Below are 13,684 nucleotides of genomic sequence, written 5' to 3' on the forward strand. Positions count from 1 at the left end.
GAACAGTGGCAGAAAGCACAAGTATCAGTGTCTACCTTATATACAGGAAGGTGTTATTGGTCTGTAGATACTGCCTCTCATAGAACAGAAACAAAGAGATTAATCTATAGGCAGATGGCAGACAATCAAAAGGACTTTTTTCTGTTGACATGGTGAAAATTAGACAATTACATACATTTATTTCCCTTTATGTCTACATTAAAGAGACACCAGATGGGCACAAGGCAGCAGCGCAATTCACTTCTACTTTCTGTACACATGTATTGGGAGTTTTGTTTTATTCTCTAATAGTGCTTTCAGTTTTACAAACCTGTGTGATTTGAGCTCTAATACATGCTGCAGTTACTAACTACAACCTAGATTTAAAAAGTTGGGATGTTGTCTCAAACACTTTTGGACAGATATAAAAAGGGAAAACTATATAAAGACAATATATCTTATCTTCAAACAGCGAAAGACATCAACTCCTTTCAACTTCGATAAATGGATTATTAACTACAGAACACATTAATTGTTGGATTTATAAAGAAACACTGCTGTTCCATGGATTACAGTGCTTCTGAAAGAGCTACAATCGCACCAGAGCCCTCATTGGAAGGCTTCAACGGTAACCAAGTGGAGGCAATTCAAAGAATCAGAATCAAAAACAACAGTTCTTTGATCAAACTTGAGCAAACTGGCAAACATTTGCCAAACAGACACTGAATTCTAGCCAGAATTTGAGGTTTTTATCTTCTCCACACTAAGTTTCAATCCTAAAAAAAAGTAATGTTCTCAGTCATGGTGATTGAAATACTGCTGACATTTCCAGAACACTCTGGTTCCTCTGGAGTGCCCTCCTTTCCTTGATTGCCAAGGCAGTCTAACCCAAGGCGTTCTCCACACGTAACTGATCTGAGGACAGACGCTGACATTTACAAAAGGTCCACAGTTTTTCACACACCATTAATTAAAGTGAAAACAAATCGTTGTCTCCCTCTTTCGCTCTTCCACCCCTGACTTTCTTTCCTTACTTCAGCTCGTCTTGCATGTCTTTGGGAAAACTGTAGTGACACTGAGATTCCATTAACACAGAAGTAATAGGTTTGCTTTCACATAAACGCTTGGCCTCACATTAACGATAGCGACGGGGGGCCGTCACGACGGGGACTATTCGGCGACGATTACTGATGAAATCTTAGGGAAACACTGTTAAGATGGCAAAGATCAAGAGGTCCCACTGATGGCTGTGAAATCCATGCTGACAATGCTCTTGGTTTTGTTGGTGAATGGACACAAATGCAGTGGTGAAAGTAGGCTGACCCGGTCCGGTACTTCATACTACTAAAGGAGGGAGTGTCTGATTTATTGTTCCCATACTTTTACTTTTTCTTGACCACACCATGTGTTTGAAAAATGCTTTGAGGTTATCTTTCATCCGAATGCACACATGGTAAAAGACTTGCTGAAACACTTGACTCATCATAATTTCTTCTTTCATTCATGTGCCCAATTTTTCTAAAAATTCAAGAAGACTTGTAGCCATTTAACTGCTGGATTGATGGATCGATGGATGATGGGGTGGACGGACGGACAGTGGGATAATGGATGGATGGATGGATGATGGGATGGATGGGATTGATGATGGGATGGATGGATGGATGGATGGATGGGACTGATGATGGGATGGATGGATGGATGGATGGATGATGGGATGGATGATGGGAGATGGATGGATGATGGGATGGATGGATGGATGGATGGATGATGGGATGGATGGATGGATGGATGGATGATGGGATGGATGGATGGATGGATGATGGGATGGATGGATGGATGGATGGATGGATGGATGGATGGATGGATGATGGGATGGACTACTTTCCCCCCTGAACAAATGTGAGCATGTCCTTGTGAGTCTGCAAACTAATTTGATGTTAAAGATGCAGATAATATAATCTCATATCCTTGAACATGCTAAATCAAAAGACATTTTATGCATTAGATTGGTATTAGAGGAAATGTACAGATTACCACATTAATAGGGCAGGACTCACGCATAATTGAGCTCCCAGCTGTTTCTTTAATCACCTTTTATTAACTGCAGAGGACTAAAGTGCAGTAAAGTGAGTGAAGTGTAATTGAGCACTAAAATATGCACGCAATATGCATCTTAATAAATGTTAAGGTGCAAGAATAGGTAACATATATGGTATGACATCACACTTAAAGCATGAGGCCTGAGATGTATGCAACTTCACTTTATCAAGTGTAGGGTCTTGTGTAACGTATGGAAAAGTGCTCTGAAGCATAAAAAACAGGTGCAGGAACATGGAACATGCAGATAATATAGTGTGTACATGGTATGCATGTGCCTTCTTAAAACTCTGGATGAACTCTGGAGAATTGCAGAGTAGCATTTCTGCTGCACATCATTGCCAACTACAAAGCATACGAGCTGAAGCTGTGTCATGTATGCTGAATACTTTGTAAAATATTTGAACAGATATAACAGCAAATAGTGGTTTGTAGAGGCAGCAAAAGATTCTTACTCAAGCACCAGGATATATTGCAATTGTGACAATATGAGTAAAATGAACATCTATTTAAGCTAGCGCACCACCTGGAATAGTGCTTTATGAGGCTGTCATCTTTGGAAACAAATTGCAAAATGGCTAAATCACAAAAAGCAGCAATGATTCTTCTTTCTGGCATGCATAACAAGTTGACATTTGTGCTAAAACCAGACAAGAACCCTCGTTTCGCTGAATTTCTGGCTGCTGGGTTGTGTGTTATTGCTCCATTTCAAAATATCACTCAAAAACAGGTTTATTGCTGAACCTAAACCTTTTCAAATGCAGACTGGTCCGTTCTCTCATTTCCAGGATAATACGAGGCTTCACAATCAAGCAGCTCCACATATGCAGGCTTAGAGAACAGAGTGCAGAGGTTTTCATAGTTATTTTGAGGCAGCTCTGCAGTGGCACTGTTGGTCTCTGCAGGTAGCAACAGACTAATGGGAAATGGCGCTGACTGTGCTGGACCTACTAAAAACAGCAAACCTGCATAATATCTCTTCCCATTACTGTGTGCGCTGTATGTGTGCTCCAAATGGCTAAAACTGTGCGGTGTGAGGGACAATTGCTGATGTGCATGGTCATGTTGCAGTGTCTACGAGTGTGTGGCTTTGAATGACACGGAGAATGTATAAAATGTGTGTGCGTTGGTGCACGCGCCAACTTATCCATGCAGCCCAGGCCTGCAGTTAGCAGTAGTGTGCTAGCTGAGGTGGAACGGTGGAAGGCAGATTGCTTGGGGAGTGCCATACTCCTTCTGCTTTTTCATTTAGCAGCTTAACCAATCCAATCCCACAACCAGGAGAGGAGATTCACATTTACTCTCCTTACTATGTTTGATAACAATGCATGAATTATCCTTTTTAAATTACTTTCTGCATGCATTTAATTAAAACTATTAAAGTGAATCAATCATTCGTGTTCACTCTCAGGACCACAAGCATGTAACTCGCCAGCAGTTTGTCATACGCTGCTGCTCCCTGCACTCTACATTTTACATTAAAAGACAATTAGCTCACACTTTTTCTTTCTCTTTTTTTATTTTTACACTAAATGGCAACAGTACATTACAGTGACTTAGCAGATTAAGAGCGTTATGTTTATTAGACTTAATGACCTCAAAAGAACAAATTGTTTTTCAACTCCCACATTTGCATTTGTGAGTTTGAACCTGTAACTTTTTTAATATCTATGACAAAGTATGACTTCAAACCAGAATATAAGTAATTCATGTATTTCAGGAGAACATAGGTTCCCAACTCTGCAAAGTACAAATCAATTAAAACCGTAATTTACAGCTAAAACAAAAAAAACAAGCTGGTAATGTTGTACTGTGCTAACTAGCTGCTACAAGTCTAGTTAGCCACCAGGTCTGGAGGAAATGGAGTTGCAATGCAGTGTAATAATGACTACATTGATGAAAATAGTTTGGAAACCTTTATTACATTACTGGAAGCTTGTACTGTTATTGTGCATGCATGTTGTAGGCAGAAAAGTCTTGACTGACTGCTGTAAACCATTAATGCCTGCTTTGGATTGTCTTTTGCCTGCCAACATGTCATTACAAGTTCAAGGCTTTACATTGTTGTAAGGCCTTTAAAACTTTAAGTAAATAAGTTAAAGATATAGTATATTAAAAACTGACGTATATTGAAGTATATTAAAACTTTAGCAGCAAAGTTTTTTTCAGTAAAACTTGTTAATGGTCCCTTAAGGAACATGAATATGTTTACCAAAAGTTTCTTGGCAATCTTTTTATAGCTATCAAACATTTAATTAAAAACGCACACATGTAAGGCCCTAGGTTGTGGTGTAAAAAAAAAAAATCAGGGGATTAACAGAGTCAGTAGGCTTCATCCCCTGGGGACCATGCATATTTGTAAAAGTTGGAGCAATCCATCCAATAGAAAATGGAAATGTCAACTTCATGGCGGCACTAGAGGATATGTCAGTGGATCAACTAAGTTGGTATGATTCATCATCTGGGAACCATGAATATCTGAAAAATCATTGTGGCAAACCATCTATAAGATGGTGAAATATTTCAATGGATAAGTGAAGACTTGCTTGTGGCAATAGAAGAAATCTCAGGGAAAGACAGAGATCAGTAGGCTTCATCTTCTGGGGGCCATGAATGTCACACCAAGCTTCATACTAATCTATTTATAGTTGTTATTTGCAGTAACAACCACAAATGTAAACATCATGGTGGCATGCAAAGAAAACTCACGATCATCATAATTATGCTTGATCCTCTGGGGACCATGAATGTCTTTACAAAATTTAATGCAAGTCAATTCATAGTTATTTACAATTTTCACTAAAAACACAAATGTTAACCTCATGGTGGCACTCAAAAAAATGCTCCAGTCAACAGGAAGCTTGGACAAACTAGGACATTATGCTGAATCCAAAGCTTTAAGTTCATGGTCCAAGCTATCTATGATGGCCTGCCAAGTCCAGCAAACGTTCATGTCTTGAGCAAGAGTAAAACCCCATCATGCCCTCTGTTTCCCAGAAGAGTGTCACTGGAGTATATCCTCAGTAGCAGCTTGAAAGTTCAGGGAGAAGGCCAGAGTCCATCTCCAAAATTATAACCAGCAGCAAGTACCTTTACTAGAGGTACTAGAGAAAGAAAATCTCCTTCATTAGGGCTGGAGAGCAGTTGCCACAGTAGCCAGCTACATCATCAGGTCTGCTCAACACTTTCTGATCCTGAGGCCGCATTACATCCTCATTCAGGCTTCATATGGGCCTTACATCAGCATCTTCAAAGAAGGTTCTCCTAAATGAGCTTACAGTACACTGGGAAGACCGCATCAAAGAGCCAAATGAGTGGATGTGGGCCAAGTACCAGGAGCTAGTGGAGCAATGCCGGACACAAGGCTGGAAGAGTCTACACCCTACTTGGCGTCTCTGGTGCTATGAAGAAGAAAGCCAAGAGAGGGCCTCGAGACGGCTAGGGATCAAAAGTTGTGTTCCGTGGGTCAATGCTGCCAGGATACAAGTAATGGTCTCATCAACCACTGCTGGGTCTGAGGGAGAGTATAAGATGTTGAAAGACCCAAAATACCCAATGCCCTAAGGTAACATTACTGATGATGTGTCCCAGCATTTCCTGGGGTGTATCTTCAAATCAGTTTGTGACAGAGAGATACACAGTGGATGAAAGAAAATCACAGAAGGAAACAGTGAAACAAAAGAGAAGGTGAAACTGAACAGCAAGGAATTCAAAAGTGGCAAAAGCAGAGCAGCTCTGAATTAGTAACAGAGAGAAGCAGTGACAGAGATGCAGAGACAGACAGAAAGAGAAAGAAAGGCAGACATGAGAGGAAAAGGATGCCGTGAGGGTTGGTGGATAAAGCATGTGGAGATAAGAGCTGTTCAACAGGCCCTTAAGAACCTGGCAGGCCCACGTTTGAACTCTGAGGCTCAGTGGATCCCAGGCAGAAATCTCTTGGAATTAAACTACTGAGCTGAGAAGAGAAGAAATCTTTACTTTTTCTCTTTCCTCAGTGACGCTAATCTCTGTCAAAAAAGTACTTAGTGAAATGTATTATATTTAGTTGATCAATTTGTGAAAATGAGCTTTTTTCTTTTAAAGCCAAAAACCATACAACACCATCAAAATGTTCAAGAACATTTGCACTTAATATAAGAACCGCAGACCGGTTTGTTTTTTGTAAATTCACACTAACATTTTCTGTAATTTCACATGTTTAATGTATATATATAAATCCAGTCTGTGACACAAACAAACTGAAGCAGACAACATACACAAATGCACATGCACACACACAAAGGACATCTGTGTTCCATTAAGCACATACAAAAGACTTCCTGTGAAGACATAAACAAATAGACGATGAGAGCTCATTTGCTGTAAACTGGGCAGGGAAAAATGCCAGGATGACATTTAGCTGTTTGTTTATGAGTACGTATGGGCTTATGTGTCTGTTTATTAGAGTGAAAGGGCTTTAGAGGGGATGTGTAAGAGACCACACTACTGAGAGTGACAAAAAAACAAATTGTATGGCAAATGTGTGGCTGTACTGATGGTATTGCTATTATAAATGTCCATAATCTTGAATTTATCAAGGCCACAGGTAAACAGATGAAGTGTTCAGTTGGTATTACCAGCAAGGAGGCAGGAGGGCTGCCGGTTTTAAATACTTCTCCCTGCAGTTGTAGCCACTATTTAGGAATTGACAGTATCTCCAGAGTCCTTGGAATACCATAGTGGGGTGAGTATATACTATTCCCACTGTATAATACATTTCATCACTGAGGAGTCTGAAGTCCTGAAGTCATACTGCAGAAAAGCTTGGATTGACTGCTGGGTGCATGCCTGAGTTCATGTTGGAGAGTGCCACTGTGGACTTGATTTTCAACCATTTGAACTTTGTCCAACAGCAGAGACACATTTTTAAAACAAGACGAAAGCTCTACAGTCATGCCGGCTGCTCTTTGAAGCTGTACTCAAAGCGGAGCTTTGAGATAAACATCTGCATGCATACATGTACACAGTAAAAGTGTTAAAATGCTAATGGTAAGCAGGTATAATGTAAAGTTCACCAAGTTATTTTTGCTAATTAGCATCACTGACTATAAAAATATGGAAGTAGTCTCAGTGAAGTCACCCATGGTTTCTGAAGTACTTTGCAAATCCTGACCCGCCTAAATAGGCTAATCGAAGAATGGGTAAAGGGGTGGTGTTCGGGTCGAGCTTGAGTGGGCCGAGTGCAGAGGTTGGCCACTTGTGGCGGCACCCACCTGTCAATCGAAGCGACCACACCCTTAAATGTGGAAACTTTAAGCTATTATATGATTGATGATGGGTCAGTTATATTTAAGTTGACATTAACGTAAAAAAAAATTTGCTTTACAGAATGAAACCGTGCTTCCCACAGTTTATTTCTGCTATAAAGTTTTAACATGGAGGTCTAGGGGGTTTGACTCGCTTTTTGGAGCCAGCCTCAAGTTGCCATTTGGAGAACGACAGTTTTTGGCTGTTCCATGTTTGCTTCATAGTTCAGCCTTGGTAATTGTCTTTAGATTTGTAGGTTTGGGGTCAGAAACCAAAGTATTGGAGAAATTAAAAAAATAAATTCATCAAAGTAACAAGAATGCTTTGTCTGGGGACTAAGAAGGTCTGGACATAAATATGTCAATCTATGTAGTCTATGTATGTAGTCTAACTTTGACATGCTGCGCGAGATGAAAATTCAGGACAATTTATATCCTATATATAACTGCAGTTGATAAGATATTTCACAAAAGGTTAAACATCCATTGGAAACATCCTCTTGTGATCATGAACGTCTGTCTGAAATGTCATGGCAGTCAGTGGTTGTTGCGATATTTCCGTCTGGACCAAAGTGATGGACGGACCGACCAACCGACTGCCATTGACATGCACAGGCATGCTGCTAGCACTGCTAACAAGCAGCAAGGGGAAATTATAATTGCAGAGATTAAATTTGCATTTTTTTCAGTGATGTTTGGTCACGGTCCTCTCTCATATTTGTGGCTGCACACATTCTGATCATGCAAAAAAAAAAGGAGAATTAAGCTGACCTAGCTGTCTTCAAGCTGATGGTGTTTAGTAGCTTCCTGAATTCATTATGATTTTCAAGTCTGCCATTTGTGACTCCCCCACAGGCTCTGTCTGCTCTTAGTATGCCTGCCAAATCATGTCCAAATTATGAATATTTCCATAAATGCATTTTTTTATCATTTGAATGCAAGAGCAGACACACTGTAACTACACAAAGGTTAACACGGCTTTTCTGTGTGCATACCTCAAAACGCTGCAGAAATCCATTAAAAACCCGACAGTCATCTTAAGTTCAAACTAAAATAGAATATAGTTTTAAAAAAAAGTAGAAATTTGATTTGAGCTTGAGAGAAAAGGGGAGAGGGGATGAGAAGAGCATGAAAGTAAGAACAGATGAGTCAGTTGATGCCTCATCTTCAAATTCTGACAGCCTCCAGTGTCTCACTCAGTGGGTGAATCAGCTTTAATCAACTGGCCTCCATCTGAAACACAGGTTCTTTAGAACTCTAACCCTCTGACTGCCATCGCCTTTGAAGACTTCTTCTGATTTATTACACGGTGGGAGGAAAAAACGAGTGCCCTCCCTTGTATCAGCTGTAATTTTATTGGTATTATGTGTCAAAGTAACCACCTGAGGGAAGCTTCAGTGAACGTCAGATGTGCCTCTAAAGTACTAACAGTCATTTGTCATTCAAGTGTGGAATAATATGACTCTGCTGTGATTTTAATAACTAAAAACCAACATAATGGCTGTAGAGCAATGACTGCTACAAGGTGTCATTCATAGCAATTTTAAAAACCTATTTTTCCAATTTGTCACAACAAGCTTTAAGAATTTACTCACCATTTCAATAGAGCTTTGTTAACATCTGGCAGTGCAGGGTAAAATCACTTTACCTAATTACATTTTCACTCAAGTTAAATGGCATGTCTTTTGTGATTAAAGTCATTTAATCATGCAAGTAAAAACATTAAAAAACTCTTGCTGTAAAGAAGTCCTTACTGCATCCACATATGTTATTTAAGGGAAACGTCGCCCTGAGGAAGGTTTTGCTTACGTTGTATTTGGAAACCAGTGATAAAGAAATCCTATGTTTATTGTTGTGTTCATTTCCAAAGGTGGTTCCAGCCTTTCAGCCTCAAGCCTGTGCGAACTGCAGCCCAATGCGTAGTCAGCTTTAATTAATCATCTGTAACATTGTGTCTTTGGAATAATGGCGTAGGGTAATAACATTAAAAAAAGTGTGAAACAACATAAATGTGCTCTCAGTATAAAAACAAACCTTTTTTTATTGCACTGAAGTTTAATCTGTGCGTATGTCTCCTACCCTTCTTCCTACCCTCTCATTTCCACTGTGATCCTCTCCTCCCTCTGCGCCTCCTCTTTTCCTCTCATCTTCATGAGGTTGGATACTTTGCCCTTGGCACAGAACTTGGTAGTCTGCGTGGCAAGCCAGCCAGTCAGTCAGTAAAACTATATGGAGTTGGGAGAATAGTGTACTTGCATGTGTGTATTTGTGAGGAGTTTTACCTTGTCCACTGTGAGGGTCAAAGGTAGGGATCTGTTGTATTTATAGTCAAAGGGTGTTGTACCCTGTACGGTCTGTAAAGCCGTTTGAGGCAAATTTGTGATTTGTGATTCTGAACTATATTAATGCAATTGAATTGAATTGAATTGAATTGAATTGAATCGAATCGAATCGAATCGAATCGAATGGAATGGAATGGAATGGAATGGAATTGAATTGAATTGAATTGAATTGAATTGAATTGAATTGAATTGAATTGAATTGAATTGAATTGAATTGAATCGAATCGAATCGAATCGAATCGAATCGAAATGAAATGAAATGAAATGAAATGAAATGAATTGAAATTAACTGAAACAAAGAGAAAAAACATCATTGTAGATCGTTGGTAGTCGGAGTAACACTGACCAATCAGATTGAGCAGGTTTTGGTTGACTGCAGGTAAACAGTAAAATGTCATCTGGATGTAAAACACCCACAAAAAGTATTGATGAAGTTGGAAATTGGACTGTAAACAATGACGGGCAGACAGGCAATCAATAATTTGCCTGCATAGCCCTTATCCAGATATCCGCTGGCCTCACCATAAATGCAGAACTTTTGATCTTTGCCCCCAGATGCTAAATCGCCGTCACACTGATAGCTGATGGATTCTGACATTGCTCAACAAGCAGCGGAGAGCAGACGATGCTGCCAGTCAAACTGTCGGCTGAAATCAGTTTGAAAAACACCAGCTGGAGTACATTTCACCTGTAGTGCCCTGTAGTGAGTGGAAGTTAACTTAAAGATCAGAATTATTTAATAGGATTCAGCAAACTAACATCAGTACAGCAAGTCTGTTTGCAATAATCAATAATATGTGGTACTTTTTCAACTATTTATCTCTTCCAGTGTGGCATTTAAAAAGCGCTACTAATCTTAAGTAATGAAGAGGTGGGTGATGTAAAAAAAAAGTCTCTTAACAGCATTGCGAATAATGCAAAGTGAAACGATGAAGACAGTTAAGAAATAAGACATAATAAGAACAGAAGGAGTAAAGAAAATGTGAAACATTAAAAAAAAATAAGAGAAGAGAGCAGCCAAAGAGCAGAGATGATGTTTGTATGTTGTGATATTAAACTGTGTTGCGACTGTTAAGAAGCCAGGTCTCCCTGTGAGCTGGCAACCAAAGTCACCTTCTGGCAGCTGTCTACTGTCATCTACTAATGCACTCACAACGACTTTTGAACCTCACAGTTAATGACCAGGGAGGTAATGGAGAGGGATGTAGGCCATGAGCGGCTCTGCAGCCTGCTGGTCTGTTTAGATGTTGTTTTTGCACACGACCGGGACGACAGAGGTTCATTTACATCCATGTAAAGCTATGTACAGTATATCACCATCAGCGTCACCAGCTGGGTATGGAAACATGTATGCCAGCCTGTGTGTCTCACTCCTCAGGGGGAACAGAAAGCTTTATGGCGCCCCCTGTGTCTCTTGTGCACATTACCTGAAAATCCCTCTCCTCTAGAATTTCTTTCCTCCACCGCACCAGGAAGGCAGCACACACATAGAGGTGGAAATGGGAGAAGCCCTCTGGTTCAGCCTAGTGAGAAAGAGAGAAAGAGAGAGACAGAGAGACGGAAATGTTGATTTATAACAAGTTTAACATTTCACACACACAGCTGTGTTGCATTGTTCGAACAGAAAAGCATCTCTGTTCATTCAGGATACCTCAAACAGCTCCAGCCTTTTCATCACATTTCATTTTAAGAAAGATTAAGCAGCATTTCTACATTATGTATTTAGTCTGCAGTACACATGAAAAGAAGGAGAAGAGATGTAAAAAAGAAAGCATATAAAACATTTATCTGTCACAATCCTGAAATTTACATTTGCAGGGCGACAGAGACAAAGAAGGATACAAATCCCCTCTTCTTTGCACAGCTTTTTATTTCAGACCATCGTTATGTTTGGCGGCCCATTTTTTTTATGACTCGGCAATGAGCGGGGGGAATAAAAGAGAGAGAAAGACAAAGGATGAGATGTTCCTTGTTCTATTCATTTTTTCTCCGGAGCCCTATCACAGGGAGGATAATTACCAGGGCCTTTAAATGCAACTGAATAGGGAGTATATGCCCCCTTAAAGGTGGGATGGAATATCAAAAGTGCATTTTAATGTGTGAGCCTTTCTGAATGCATTCTGGCAGGCTTGACTACTTACATACTGTATAGTGTTGTAGCTTAAAATTCATGGAATTGAAGTGTGAATCTACTGTATGTGCACGACCCAACCCACACATGTACGTGAATGGAAGAAACACACACATGAATCACACTCACATTTTTAGTAATAGCATGAATTCATGAATAATTCTTAAAGTGCGCTCTCTGATGTGTCTACTTCAATAGTATGTGGGGGTAAAATAAGCAATGCTGCTTTAAAATACACTCAAATTTTTCTACCCAGGCATCATTTACAGTTCGAGGAAACTCACTCGCACACTCTAAATTAAGCTGTGTTGACTTTTTGGCACAGGTGAGTTCATAACAGAGCCCAAAGCTACTACCGCCCGACTGATATGAGATTTCTGAGGCCGAGAGTTCACTGATTACTGAATAATGCTGCTAATACAGTGATTTTTGGAGCTGGAATGAAAACAGATGGATAATATGTGAAGTGTGCAGTGATTTTGCACCAATAAAACTACGCAAAGGTACTCAGAAGCCTGCTTTCTTCAACAAATAACTATTTAAGAATATCTAGCATTATTAAAAATACAATGTATTACATTCTCAACCAATTCTAGAAATGAACACAGGAAATAAAAAGATCAGAAAAATAAAATAGGTTGCTAAATAATATTAGCGCATATTAGACAACATATATGCCGATATTGATATTGGTGGATATCGATCGACCGATATATCGGTCGGACTCTAATGCATATAATGTATCACAACCAACAAATTCTAGAAATGCAAACTGTGAAAATAAATATGCGAAAAATGTGTGTGTGTGTGTGTGTGTGTGTGTGTGTAGTATCAGTCAATTGGTGACCATTAAAAAAAAGAAAAAAAAAACATTAAAAAAATATATCTGACACCAAGTTTTATTATCCGCATTATAAATTTTGTAAAAAAAAAAAAAATTACAGCACTTATCTGGTCAGGCTCTAAAGGCTACACACATGTTCCAATAATTCAACCATGTTTATCACATTTTACTACTTATTTACAGGACTGCAATTACAGGGTGTATTATTACTTGTTTCCACTTCGTCAGAGTAAATAACAGCAAGCGTTGCTCTTTAACCACCATACTCATTTGTGTACAACAGTGAGCCATAAGTCTGCAGGAATTAACAGGAACTGCCTTTCTGCTGTGATAATTGAATTTCCCTCCAGGAAAGAGGAAAGAAACAATAGTGGATGGACAGATTTCAACAGAGACATGGTGTGATGCAAAAAAATAGTGAAAACAATACACAGAATGCGAGCACGCCTTCTTTACTGCATTGTTGCTTTTCTTGTGTTTGGTCTTTCCTGACAGATTGATCCTCCCTACGCCTTTGTGTACGTCCCCTGTTGTTTGGGTTTCTTCTTACTTTACCTCCCACTTAGTTAAACCAATTTTACAATTTCCCAACTGAGAGTGTTTGTGTGTGAGCGTGAGAGAGGGGGAAAGTGAGAAATAGGAAGAAAGTGTGGAGAGAGAGAGGGGAAAAAAGGGATGTTTGTGAACAGCGGAGCGTAGCGTGATGTGAGTTGTAAACTGGCAGGTGATTGGCTTGTTGGTCTAACCTTGCATCTCCAATCCAAACAACAGAAGCAAGCAAACACACACTCTCTCACACACACACAAACGCAGATGAGTTAGTATACGAGTGGCATACGGGAGCGCAATGTTTATCAGCCCCCGCAGCTTCGCACAGTTTTAATTTCCTTTCTTCTATGAGTTTCGTGTGTGTGTGTGTGTGTGTGTGTGTGTGTGTGTGTGTGAGTTCATGGTTGAGGGCACCAATGAACTCTTTGGGACTGTGAAACTCTGCCTCTCTGTCTGC

The 13,684-nt window shown here is 39.7% G+C and overlaps 1 protein-coding gene across 2 annotated transcripts in view; it reads right to left on the reverse strand.

Moving 5' to 3' along the window:
• The window catches only part of tbc1d22a (TBC1 domain family, member 22a), a 169,345-nt gene that overhangs the window by 20,559 nt on the left and 135,102 nt on the right, over positions 1-13,684 (reverse strand). For both annotated transcript variants that reach the window (XM_059325631.1, XM_059325630.1), the window contains exon 13: positions 11,131-11,226. In XM_059325631.1, coding sequence (XP_059181614.1) covers positions 11,131-11,226 — 96 coding nt within the window. The remainder of the gene's footprint in view (positions 1-11,130; positions 11,227-13,684) is intronic.

This window comes from Centropristis striata, chromosome 22, assembly GCF_030273125.1.
Source record: "Centropristis striata isolate RG_2023a ecotype Rhode Island chromosome 22, C.striata_1.0, whole genome shotgun sequence".
Lineage (NCBI taxonomy): Eukaryota > Metazoa > Chordata > Actinopteri > Perciformes > Serranidae > Centropristis > Centropristis striata.